General features: G+C 42.8%; 1 protein-coding gene across 9 annotated transcripts in view; it reads right to left on the reverse strand.

Annotated features, from left to right (window-relative positions):
* Nucleotides 1-13,688, reverse strand: part of lama2 (laminin, alpha 2) — a 143,185-nt gene that overhangs the window by 113,525 nt on the left and 15,972 nt on the right. For all 9 annotated transcript variants that reach the window (XM_071413667.1, XM_071413665.1, XM_071413673.1 and 6 more), the window contains exons 2-3: nt 5,418-5,588; nt 2,218-2,330 (exon numbers count right to left, since the gene is read on the reverse strand). In XM_071413667.1, the coding sequence (XP_071269768.1) occupies nt 2,218-2,330; nt 5,418-5,588 (284 nt within the window). The remainder of the gene's footprint in view (nt 1-2,217; nt 2,331-5,417; nt 5,589-13,688) is intronic.

Raw genomic sequence — 13,688 nt, forward strand, 5'->3', positions numbered from 1 at the left:
GGTAGAACCTTTGTGGGTTCCATGTAGAACCCTCTGTGGAAAGGGTTCTTCTACATGTAACCCAAAAGGGTTCTACATTTAACCAAACGGGTTCTACCTGTAACCATAAAGGGGTCTTCAGAGGGTTCTCCTAGGGGGACAACCAAAGAAACCTTTTAGGTTCTAGATAGCACCTTTTTTTCTAAGAGTGTATTCCTGGTTGAATAACCAATGATGGGCTCACTGTACTGGAGCCAGCGAGGAGATTAAAAAATATATATATATTGATCCCCTTCATCCTTCTTGGATTTTTTTTTATTTCAGTGTCCCAACTTTGTATCATTGTATATTTAATTCAGCAGTGTGAGTGACATGGTCATTAATTCCGGATTGACCCTGCTCTGGTCTCCTGTGTAATATGACAGGCTGATATTAATGAAGGAGATGTGCTTGCATCTCTATTTCCTGGAAGGGAGAGACCGACACAGACTGGGACCCTTCGCCTGGGTCTACAGAGAGCCACCCTCTGAACCTAAGCATAATAACTCAGCCAGGGACAAACTCCCACGAATCACCAGCCGCGGAGGCCTAGGAGCGGAGCAACGTCTTCACGCTCACCCTTGATCATATCCGAGGCCTTGGGAGGAAGCTGAGTTACTGTACCACCTACAAAACCAATCACAATCTAGCCTCAGGATCCCCTCTTCCCTGATTCCGCTCTCTCTTCCACCCTCACACACACACACACACGCACGCACACATGCACACACACACACGCCGCCAGCGCTTGAACCCAGAACCCAGAGAGACCCAGCACACTGCTGAACTTTATTAACGGCGAGTCTCCATTGGGTTGAATCATTTCCTGTTGTAGGTCAACAGTAGAGGAGTCATTACAGACGCTCTGATAGTCAGAGATATCAGGTATACCATGGCAGTACAGTCTCCTACAGAACACACAATCTTGAAGGAGGAAATCAGCAGCCCAGACACCCTCTCAAATGGGCCAATTTAAATAGTGCTTTGTGGGCATAAATGCAACTACCTTCATGCTACGGTTCCTCTAGGGTTAATCTCAAATTGTTCTAAGGATGGCTGCACTCTTCTCACTGCAACGGAGATATTATATTGAGCAAGTGAGCAAAGTGAAAAAAATATCAATTTTAGAAAGTAATAGCTATAGTGTCAGTGCCCAAGAAAAGATTTGTATTAAACTTTTTATTTTTCAGAAATTGACAGAGGGAACAAAACTGATGTTGGTGGGAAGCAGTAGCACAATTCCTCTGGTAGGATGCAGTAGTACAATTCCTCTGGTAGGATGCAGTAGTACATTCCTCTGGTAGGATGCAGTAGTACAATTCCTCTGGTAGGATGCAGTAGTACAATTCCTCTGGTAGGATGCAGTAGTACAACTCCGCTGGTAGGATGCAGTAGTACAATTCCTCTGGTAGGATGCAGTAGGAAAAATCCTCTGGTAGGATGCAGTAGTACAATTCCTCTGGTAGGATGCAGTAGTACAATTCCTCTGGTAGGATGCAGTAGTACAATTCATCTGGTAGGATGCAGTAGTACAATTCATCTGGTAGGATGCAGTAGTACAATTCCTCTGGTAGGATGCAGTAGTACAATTCCTCTGGTAGGATGCAGTAGTACAATTCCTCTGGTAGGATGCAGTAGTACAATTCCTCTGGTGGGATGCAGTAGTACATTCCTCTGGTAGGATGCAGTAGTACAATTCCTCTGGTAGGATGCAGTAGTACAATTCCTCTGGTAGGATGCAGTAGTACAATTCCTCTCCTTTGAGAGATTGAAATCCATAACAGTCTTTTCAGACAGTTCAAGCCAGGGGTTTTCACAGAGGTCAACTACAACCCTCTTCCACGTCAGGCCACCTGTGCATCTCACATGACGAGTTACACATAACATCTCATAGCAAGTCTTCAGCCAGCATATTTACACATACTCTTTCCAAACCAGACTAAACAAACGTGTGAGAATGTGAAACCCCAGACAAGTGTCACATCAGGCTGCCAAGTGCATTACACTGTTGACCGTGACTTGGCTGAGAGTGGCTTTACAGTTCCAATGGGGTTTACAGTTAGCCTGGTCCCAGATCTGTTTGTGCTGTCTTGCCTTCTCTTATGATTATTGTCATGCCAGGCAACAAACACAGGAGTTGGCTATACACCACAAACAGATCTGGGACCAGGCTAGTTTAGTATCACCCTCATCTCCTACCTGCTGTAAGTCCAGAGTGACTGTGACGTAATGGTAGTCCATGCCGTTCTTAATGCTGGGGCTCTGCCACCATCTGTTAGTTCCATCGATGGCATATTCAATCGGGTGGCGCTCTAGGAATAGAAATGAAATGAAAGAAAGCATTATGCTTCAGGAGGTAAGCAGTGTTTGAAGATAGGAGTTGCATGTGACTGCTGGATATCAGATGATTGAGCACTGTCAATCATAGGCTACTTATTTTCGGACATTTCCGTGCTAGTTAGAAACCATGGCAACAGCAAGGAGCCTGCTAATGAATAATAATGAATAAGCGTTGCTTATGGAGGCCCCCCCACTGTCTCTGTGCGTTGCTTATGGAGGCCCCCCCACTGTCTCTGTGAACTACTCCCCACTCATTATCATGTACAGACAGAAACAGCCTTTCAAAACCTCTTTATCTTGGCAAATGAAATGTTAAATGCTTTTAAATACCACTTTATCGACCTCCAAAGAGTTGTCCTCCTCTGTATAGTGTTTGAAGATCTCTCAACCAAGAAGAGTGATTTTCAAGGAACAGTAAAAACATTCAAATGTGGTGCTTAGAAAAGACTGGAACTGTACACATCTTAAGGTACTTTAAGATTTACTGCATCAGAAAATCAGTCTATTCGTTATGCATAATTTCCTAATCAGAAAAAGATAATTAAAGTTGCCCTCTTGATTAAGCAGTTTAATAGTTTTCCTACCATTTATGAGAGAAATAATTCATTTAAATCATTCCCAATTGGTTCACAATCAAGTTTCCCTTTCAAAAGAATTGTCTCTAATTAGAAGTTATGCTAATCACTGTCACCTTAATTCTTACATGTACGCGTTGAAGGGCATTCCTATGACATTTCAGCGAAGATTAGGAGCCACACAATGGTTTGGTTTCAATGGGAATTAAAGAACAAGTCAAGTGATTCATTGGCTGCTGTACAGGCTAGTGGCAGAAATGGCAAGACATTCGTAACAGTCATCACCAGAAGACTTGCAACAGGTGAAAGCACAGATGTTATTATAAGGCTTGTGAGTCTCCTTCTAAGATGTGTATATTTTTGCATGGCTACTTGCTCACCAGGCACACAGCTGTAAGATGTGGATGGGTAAAATATGGACTCAAACATTGTCTCTCTCTCTTGGTAAAACAAAGAAACTAATGGCATACTAATATGGTGGGAATGTACAGTATTTCATATCATGAGTGCCCACCATGACAGGCTAAATGTGAATGAACAAAAAAGACCGTTCTATTCAGACCTGAAATTACCAGAAAAATGAAAGACTCATTATTGAACGGTAAGACAAGATAAATGATGACGAGTCCATTTCTTCTTCTCTTTATCTTCAAGACAGGAAGTCCTCTTCGCCGGTAATTGTCCACTAAAAGCATTTACAGTACCCTCCCGCTTTGATTCAAATTACTGGGAGTGAATAGTAATGACCTCTCTGAGAGACTTGTCTAATTACTGAACAAGGTCGGCCTGTGTTTGTCTGTCTGTCTCGCAGGCCGATCAGTCTCTCTGATATCTGTGCTGCCTGCGCCCTGGACTCTAACATATGCTGCTCAACTGGTACATGGAGCTCTGGGACGCGCCCCAAATGGCACTTTATTCCCTACATAGTGCATTAGCTGTGGGCCCTTTAAGGCTGCGTCAGGATTACACTCAGTGGCCAGTTCATCTAGTACTGGGTCAGCCCCCCCCTTTGCCTCCAGAACAGCCTGAATTCTTTGGGGCATAGAAACATTGCTCAATTGGCATCAAGGGACCTAACGTGTGCCAGGAAAACATGCCCCACACCATTACACCACTGCCACCAGCCTGTACCATTGACACCAGACAGGATGGGACCATGGACTCATGCTGCTAATGCCAAATCCTGAATCTGCCATCAGCATGACACAACAAGAACCGGGATTCGTCTAACCAGGCAATGTTTTTCCACTCCTGAGCCGTCCAGTGTTGGTGATCGTGTGTCCACTGTTGCCGCTTCTTCTTGTTTTTAGCTGATAGGAGTGGAATCCAGTGTGGTCGACTGCTGCAATAGCCCATCAGTGACAAGGACCTACGAGTTGTGGTTCCGAGATGCCGTTCTGCACACCATTGTTGTGCTGCGCCTGCAGTTTGTGGCCCGCCTGTTCGCTTGCATGATTCTTGCCATTCTCCTTCGATCTCTCATCAACAAGCTGTTTTCGCCCACAGCACTGCCGCTGACTGGATGTTTTTTGTTTGTAACACCATTCTCAGTAAACCCTAGACACTGTTGTGCGTGTTAAGCCCAGGAGGCCGTCTGTTTCTGAGATACTGGAACCGGTGCGCCTGGCACAGACAATCATACCACGCTCAAAGTCGCTTAGGTCACTCGTTTGGCCCATTCTAACGTTCAATTGAAGCGTAACTGAATGCCTCGATGCCTGTCTGCCTACTTTATATAGCAAGCCACGTGACTCACTGTCTGTAGGAATACAAAAGATTCGTGAACGGGGTGATGTACCTAATAAACTGGCCTCTGAGTGTATCTTTAAGCAATAAGGCCCAAGGGGGTGTGGTAAATGGCCAATATACCACGGCTAAGGACTGTTCTTATGTACGACGCAATGCGGAGTGCCTGAATACAGCCCTTAGCATTGGTATGTTTGTCATACTTTCATCCAATCAGCATTCAGGGCTCGAACCACCCCGTTTATAATTTTATGTATCTTTGCACAGTTTACACCCACACCAGTTTGTCTTAGGTGAATCTCTCAGTCAGATAGGCTGTGAGTTTTAATTACCAGCAAAAGTGCCTGTCAGAAGATGAAGCATGGCTCCTATCTGTGTACACAGCCCATTGTTGTGATTAACACAGGAAGATGTGTCCTCTGTTAGATAGTGAGATATGCTCACAAACGCAGGCTGTGTTACCAGACCACAAGTCAGAGCTCTTCAAAAGTCCCTCCTCAGCAATCTCAGGCCATGTATACTTCATAGGCTGAGCCCATTGATTTTGGAATGGATAAATGATGAGGAGCAGTGATGCACTTTGATGAGAGCAATGTGCAGATGGTTTCTCTAAATCCTTGCTGAATGTGGTATACAGTAGTCCATACTCCTAGTCCTACAATGTGAATCATGCTGATACAATACAAAGTAGAGGTGTACTGTAATATGCAGTAGGTACGGTATAATATTGATAGTTACCAAATTGCCTCTCGCTGTTGTTGTTACAGATACGGCACTGGGTGTTCCTGACTTGCAGTCCGGGGACGTGCTCCACCAGTTTGCAGTACATCTCTGGTCCTGTCTCTCCACAGGTAGCGTTGCTGCTGATATCTGCCATAGAGGCCAGGTTCAGCACCGCTGGGAACAGACCTGAGGGAAGAGGATCGGGAAACATAAGGTACTTAATACTATACAATTAACATACTGTACATCTAGCTGATATATAAACAATACAAGGTTGTCTGACCAATTCTGTAACATTTTTGTAACTTCCTTCACTGCCGTTGCTGTACTATGAGTGGAGTCCTATGGTGAATAGGCCCCAGAGAAAGAGAGGGTTGTGTCCCAGGCCAGTGTGACAGGTCTGACTCAGAGGAGAGTGAGACTCAACCGGTATGAGATTATAGAGTAGAGCCACGGTCCATCAGGTTTATACCCACAGTCTCCCCTAGCTCACGGTCCTGTAGAGGAGGGAGGGACAGCATCCTTCATACATACAGAACTGTTGATTTCAAGCAATGGCAGAAATATGACACCAATGGTACATATCTGGCAATGGTAGGAATAGCTGAGACGTCACTTCACAATTTGATCTCTCTCTGCCCCTCCATCAGAAAACAGACATAAACAGACAACAGTTTCTGGTTTAAAATGAAATACTGTACAGAGCTGTTGGTTCAGAAGAGCTTCAATGGGAACGTAAATAACAACTGTCCATGGGGGATCAGATAAAAAGGAGCTGTATGTGTCCTTAGTTCTGAGAGAGAGAGAGAGAGAGAGAGAGAGAGAGAGAGAGAGAGAGAGAGAGAGAGAGAGAGAGAGAGAGAGAGAGAGAAAGAGAGAGAGAGAGAGAGAGAGAGAGAGAGAGAGAGAGAGAGAGAGAGAGAGAGAGAGAGAGAGAGAGAGAGAGAGAGAGAGAGAGAGAGAGAGAGAGAGAGAGGGGTTCTCATCACGTGCTGAGCCCATGTTGCCCCCTTGTTCTGTTATGGCTCTGTATGGGAAGGAAACACTGACTGAGTGTATCAAAGACTGGGCCCATTGCTCTGAAATGGCTCCCAGCTGTTCCTCCAGATGTCCAGGCCAAATGAACTGTGAAGAACATCTGAAAACTGCAGAACATTTTGTTTTACGGATGCCTATGAGGAACTCTGTGGCGCGATAGCACTGACATTCACCAGCTGATGAAGGTCTAAGAACACTGGCCTAACTGTTAAAAGTCAAATGATGAGGTAGTATGGTAGCGTACAACCTCTAAAATACACTGTGCCCTACGCTCTGGAACTTGAAACACTACTTGGTTAAAGTCCGTCCGAATCTTTATACCACCTATAGGTGTTTTCCCCTCACTCACCCAGCCACTAACACAGGCTGATTAATAAAACAGTGTCTAGCTCCATTTGCAGCACCACATTTAACACAGCAGGGACTATTAGCTGGTAATTAGAGCGGAGCAGTTGCCTGAAAGCATAGGAGTGAATATCAGTACTGGAGCAAGGCATTTGACTAGGTTTGAAGAGACATGAAATCACTGTATCATGAGGCTGATACTTACAAAGGAAGATACAACAGAGCTCTGAATGAGGAAGGTTAATACAGAAAGATCCCACTACATTCTATTAGAGTTTTTCTCAAAGGACAGCAATTTCTCTTCGCTTGTACCGAGGTCAAGATTTCAAATTCTCATCAGAGGCACAGAGGGAGGAATAGTCACGGAATAAGAAAGGACTATCATCAGCTATGATCATACTTTACATTATTACTGTATAATCTAAATGTCAATGGTTATGGCTAAGTACCTCATACTGGTACTAAATTACACTGGCCTTTTAACTGACACAAGGTGTATTTGAGGCATTGATGTTCACATACAGGCAGTTGTGTCCCACATACGGTTGCTCTATTGATTTCCAACAGTGATGAGCCAAACAGGCTACAGTATGTATGCTGCTAGGGGACCTGCTACTGCTATTGTACATTAGTATTTTATTGAATAAGGAGAGGGTGGATTTCTGATCGTGGGCCTGTGTTTGATATATGAAGTATGGATGACAAGGCTGGGCTCAGTCTATCTCTCCGTGCTCTCTCCAGCCTCCGATCAATACTACTTTGGATGCAGCTCCCATTCATATCATGCTTCTGCTGATTCTTCATTCAAGTTGATAAAACAAATTATTGTTTCATGCTGACTCTCCCGCTAGAGTTGTCTGCCAGATTCTTAGAAAGAGATGGATCTTTCTCGCCTAACATCTAACAGTTTTACAAGTGTGGTTCTTTTCCCTTCATTCAAAATGAATGCCTGGTCTACAAAGTCTGACCAACTCAATGTCAGGAATAAGAAGATATACAGTACTGTGGATCTACTTGAAAGATTTCTAGGTTGTTATGAAACATCTGCTTCACATTTAGAATACTCAGTTGATATGCAACATTACTTGCTTGTTGCATAATGCATTGTAAAGCGTCATGTCATCCAGTACACAATAAACATACACAGTATTACTGTAAAAAGAAAAGCAACCAAAAACGTAGATGTTTCAACAGATTATTATTAAGTAACTGGTTCCACAACATTTTATTTTGTTTACTCAACTTTTTGGTCCAAGAGTTACCTGAATAACAACAACAAAAATAATTGGCCCAAACAGGTCCGATTTGAGAAAACGTTGACAAAAATTCACTGAATTTAAAACGAACCATATGTTCTTTTAACTAAACTTAACAAAAATATAAAAGCAAATTGCAACAATTTCAATGATGTTACTGAGTTGCAGTTCATATAAGGAAATCAGTCAATAAATTAAATTAGGCCTTAATCTTTGGATTTCACCTGACTTGGCATTGGCGCAGGCATGGGTGGACCTGGAAGGGCATAGGCCCACCCACTGGGAAGCCAGGACCTGCCAATCAAAAGGAGTTATTCCACACACCAGGGCTTTATTACAGGCATAAATACTTCTCAGTATCATCAGGTGTCCGGATGGCTGCTCTCAGATGATCCCGCAGGTGAAGAAGTTGGATGTGGAGGTCCTGGGCTGGCATGGTTACACGTGGTCTGCAGTTGTGAGGCTGGTTGGACGTACTGCCAAATTCTTTAAAATGACATTGGAGGCGGCTTATGGTAGAGAAATTAACATTCAATTATCTGGCAACAGCTCTGGTGTACATTCCTGCAGTCAGCATGCCAATTGCACGCTCCCACAACACTTCAGAGGCATTGTGTTGTTTGTCAAAACTGCACATTTTAGAGTGGCCTTTTATTGTCCACAAGGTGCACCTGTGTAATGATCATGCTGTTTAATCAGATTCTTGATTTGCCACACCTTTCAGGTGGGTGGATTATCTTGACAAAGGACAAATGCTCAATAACAGGGATGTAAACAAATTTGTTTTGTGCGTATGGAACATTTATTTCAGCTCATGAAACATGGGACCAACACTTTAAATGTTGGGTTTATATCTTTGTTCAGTATATAAATTATTATTTGGGCATCTTAACTACAGAAGGCTGTTCAACTTGTTACACACACAGAGTGCTTTTAACCTCTAATGTTTTCAACTTCTATATTTGACATACATGATTACATTGTGCATGTTCATTTATCTTGTCCTCACCAGGGATTTGAACTCACAACCTCTTGGTTCATGGCATGCCGAGCTTCCTGCTACGCAACCATGTCTGTGTCAATTATCAGTTAATCAGACTATTCTCTCATCATTGGTTTGATTTACTTATTTAAGCAATTCTATGTTTTTCTGTATAGTTGTCTAATGTTGGTGAGGCATGTTACTTTTAATGTTACTCCTTAATCACTACGATCAATAAAATATTTGTCTTGAGTATACCTTTAACAGCGCTGAGATTTACTTTGAAGTGCAAAGTGTAGCAATACAGGTGAAATCAGTTATTGACACAGACATGGGGGCGTAGCAGGAAGATTGGAATGCTGTGAACCAAGAGGTTGTGAGTACAAATCACAGATGAGAGGTCGAATAATTTTACTCTCTAAATTAACATGCACAATGTAATCGTATGTCAAATATGTAAGTTGAAAACATTGTATGTTAAAAGCACTGTGTGTAACTAGTTCCACAGACTTTTTTAAGATAAGATGCCCAAATAATAATTTCTAGTTAAATGAACACGAGACAATTTGAGCAAACACATCATTTTAAGTTGACTGAATTCTTGCTTACGTTTTCTCATGTTGGAGCTAAGTTTGGGCTAACTAAAAATGCTACGTTCAGCTAACACTTTGACTGAAAAGTTGAGTAAATTTAAAAAAGCCTGTGGAACCAGTTACTTAATAATATTTAGTTGAAACAAGTAGATATTTTTACAGTGTACAACAACATATAGGCTCAGGAAAATAGGCTACTTCCGGACTCCCTGCTCTCCCAGTTTTCACACCCTGATCGGTTGCACCTGTCCTTGTGATTGTATTCACCTGCCTCCAGGTGTCACCCATCTTCCCCATCATCCCCTGTGTATTTATACCTGTGTTCTCTGTTTGTCTGTTGCCAATTCGTTTTGTTTGTCAGGTCAACCAGTGTTTTTGTTCTCAGCTCCTGCTTTTCCCAGTCTCTCTTTTTCTTGCCCTCCTGGTTTTGACCCTTGCCTGTCCTGACTCTGATCCTGCCTGCCTGACCACTTTGCCTGCCTCTGCCCCTGAGCCTGCCTGCCGACCTCTACCTTTGCCCCACCTCTGGATTGTTGACCTCTGCCTACCCTGAGCCTGCCTGACGACCAGTAACTTTTCCCCACCTCTGGATTGTTAACCTCTGCCTAAACTGACCCTGAGCCTGCCTGCCTGCCGTCCGGTACCGTTGCCCCACCTCTGGATTGTTAACCTCTGCCTAAACTGACCCTGAGCCTGCCTGCCGTCCGGTACCGTTGCCCCACCTCTGGATTGTTAACCTCTGCCTAAACTGACCCTGAGCCTGCCTGCCGTCCGGTACCGTTGCCCCACCTCTGGTTTACTGACCCTTGTCTACATTGACCCTGACCCTGCCTGCCGTCCGGTACCGTTGCCCCACCTCTGGTTTACTGACCCCTGTCTACATTGACCTGTCTATTGATTGCCCCTGTTGGAATATTAAACCATTGTCAATTTGACGTGTCTGCATCTGGGTCTTACCTTCATTCCTGATAGTAGTTGAAACTTATTGAACAGTGATGAAGGCCCTGCTCTGACATATGCCAGCAGACTGTTTGGTTGTCCTTGAGATCCGTGTCCACATTAGACAGTTTAATCCTGATGCTTAATGTGTCTGGTAAAAAATGAGTACATCTTAAAGGGGTCACGCAGTCGCCCATTGATTGATACGGCAGTATTTATTTTTCAACTTCCTCATCGTGGCAGGGTGCACCTTTAAACGCTACACCTTTAAACGCTACATTATATCTGCTCAATGCCAAAGCCCAGTGGTGTAGCACTCAATCACTCCTCTAGATGGGTCACCTGTCCAGTCCAGCCCAGTCATCAGCCTTAGCCTCAGACGTGCGCTTGTGTGTTTGTGTGCGCTCTCCAACACACATCAGTCTCACACTGCACACGTACTGCAGGGGATCGATACAGGCCTGACACAAAGACAGCATCACCACGACAGCCCCAAAGACGGATACATATTCTCAAATAGAAATCCAACAAAAAAATCCATCCATAAGATGAAATATACATTTAGGCATAAATGGTGATGGCTAGCAAAGCTCACTATGACATATGGATTAATGCAATGCAAAGTGGCTGCTGCTTTTCTTGCTGATAGCAACTTTCCATTGCGAGAAAAAAAAATCCATTAGCTATTGTTTATACCCTTTCTTCTTTCTCAAGGGCTGTTAGTGTGATCACATCCCACACCGGGTGATGAGGGATTGAGAGTCCCACCAGACAATTATGGAACAGTTAAGACCTCTGTAATGCAATCTTGAGAGGGAGGAGAGGGGGTTAGAGCCCCCACCACTGACTAGCAGGCTTTGATGAAACAACATGCCGTTTCCCTAGTAACTACATCTGTGGACATCCGCTAAGAAATGAATGACTTCCTTAATAGAGGATAATGACACTTGTAATTTGCAATTGGACAAAAAAAATAAAAATGTTTTTTTTTGTTTCAGCAATCAGTCATTCATTAGCATGTTAAAAGGCAGGATGAATGTTCTTTGGTTTCTTTCCTTTGGACCTGGATTCAGACAGAGACGTCCAGGGAGGGAAAGAAAATATGAGGCAGACAGACAGACAGACAGGAAGCAGGATGTTATACTGTAAAGGCCACATCCATGTCCTGATGTGCTCTAGGATTACACTGAAAACACAGATCCCGACTTCCTAGACTACTAACGAGTGAAAAACAGAAATGAAAACATGCATGGATATGTAGCATGGATGGGATCAAGGCCGAATAAAGACCAGTCTGATGTCTTTGAGCAGCAGGCAAATATTCTGCAAGCTACAAAAACAGAAATCTCACTCCTTCTACAAATTGCCAGTAAAAATATCCTAACGGATGAATCAATAAGAAACTGACCTTTCGCATCAAATTGGAATACATCCACATCATTGATGTACATTTTCTCTGTAGTAGTAGTCCTATACGTCATTGTCATCACATTCTTCATCATAATCATGATGACCACCATCATGATCATCCCAATTAGGCCCTATTTCAATTATCGTCATTTCAGCATAGAGCAGCTGTAAACGCGGGCATTTTTTTCAGTTCACGAGACATTATATTATCTGAATTCCATGTTTGATTCTAAAAATGAATAAAAGCAATTGTAAATAAAAATAAAAAAACAACATGAATCCAACATGGGATCAATGAAGGTGAGACGCCTGAACTGTGAGCAGCATCTGAGAGCCTTTCAAATGCCTGCTGCACTTCAAGAAGAAATCCACTCATGGTGCCTTCAATCAATGTTTGATTTACTGCCTTGAACAATACACTGTCACCAGATGTAAGATTCGTCATATTCAAGGTTGCACCATAACAGAAACAAACCATAACTAAACCCAGTCTTCTTCCTAGAACACAAATGCAAAAGGATAGAGCTCTTAGAGCTCACAATCTCTGGTTATTACAGAACAGTTAAGAAATTAAGTTTCTTTATTGAACAGTTATTTGACCGTTTTACATTCATTTGTCTCTCTCTAAATGGAGTCATTGTAACCATGAGCATAGCAGAATGTCCTTGTGTGTGAGTTTAACCTAAGCTACATTCCTTTACAGGTGTTGTGTCGTTTTTTTCTCTCACAAAGTCCTCCTATAGTTATAACTAACTATTGTATAAAACGTTACATTTTCCTGTCCTTATTCAGGCTACTATTCTTCAGTCTAGAAACATTTACAAGTTCACGTAAGACCATCAATTGATCATTAGAACCTATTTCAAATATAACAAATGTTGATTGGGAGTTTGTGAGTGTTTAGGTTCATGATAAATACAGACCCAGACCAAATGTTTTCCTGAAAGTGTTCACAAGCTAACCTCAGGCTTGTAAACAGGAAAGCACCCGGTTTAGACTTTAATCTTGGAAGCAATACAAGCTGTCTAGACATGGCGAGGTTCACTGGCTGGGTTCCTCATGCAGGTCAAGACTATTCATGAGACCGCAAAAGACCCTGATGGCAGGCAAATGGACAACACACACACACACACACACACACACACACACACACACACCCATAGCACTTGTACATCATCAGCGATCACTCAGGTCGAGTTTGATTGAACGTGAACACACATACACACCACAGGAGGCTGGTGAGACAGCTCATAATAATGGCTGATATCATTACAATGACCCCAGTCCTTCCCGTATAAGGTACCACCAGCCGCCTATGATACACACACATAAACACACAGTGCATGCAACAAACATCTCAGTTTAGTAGGATTCCAATGTACAGTATCGGAGAGGGAATAATTGGGAAGCTCCACTTTGGTTGTTTAATCAGCTCTTTCACTATCTAAAACACAATTCTCTTAAATTACATACCGCCAAAATGAGGTTGCATTCTATTTCATTTCATGTCAAATAAAGAGGTGCAGTCAATCTGAAAAGTCATTTCACTTGACATTGACAGAAGCACAGAGTAATTTCAGTTGAATTGGCACTGCTTAGCTGCCATTACTAAAAAAATTGTTCAGTCAGAGAAACCCAGGGTGTGTTCAGGGCTAAAAATTGAAGAATTTCATTTGATCAAACCATATTGAAAATTATAGTAAAAAGGATGTGTCAGACCCAA

This window comes from Salvelinus alpinus, chromosome 8, assembly GCF_045679555.1.
Source record: "Salvelinus alpinus chromosome 8, SLU_Salpinus.1, whole genome shotgun sequence".
Lineage (NCBI taxonomy): Eukaryota > Metazoa > Chordata > Actinopteri > Salmoniformes > Salmonidae > Salvelinus > Salvelinus alpinus.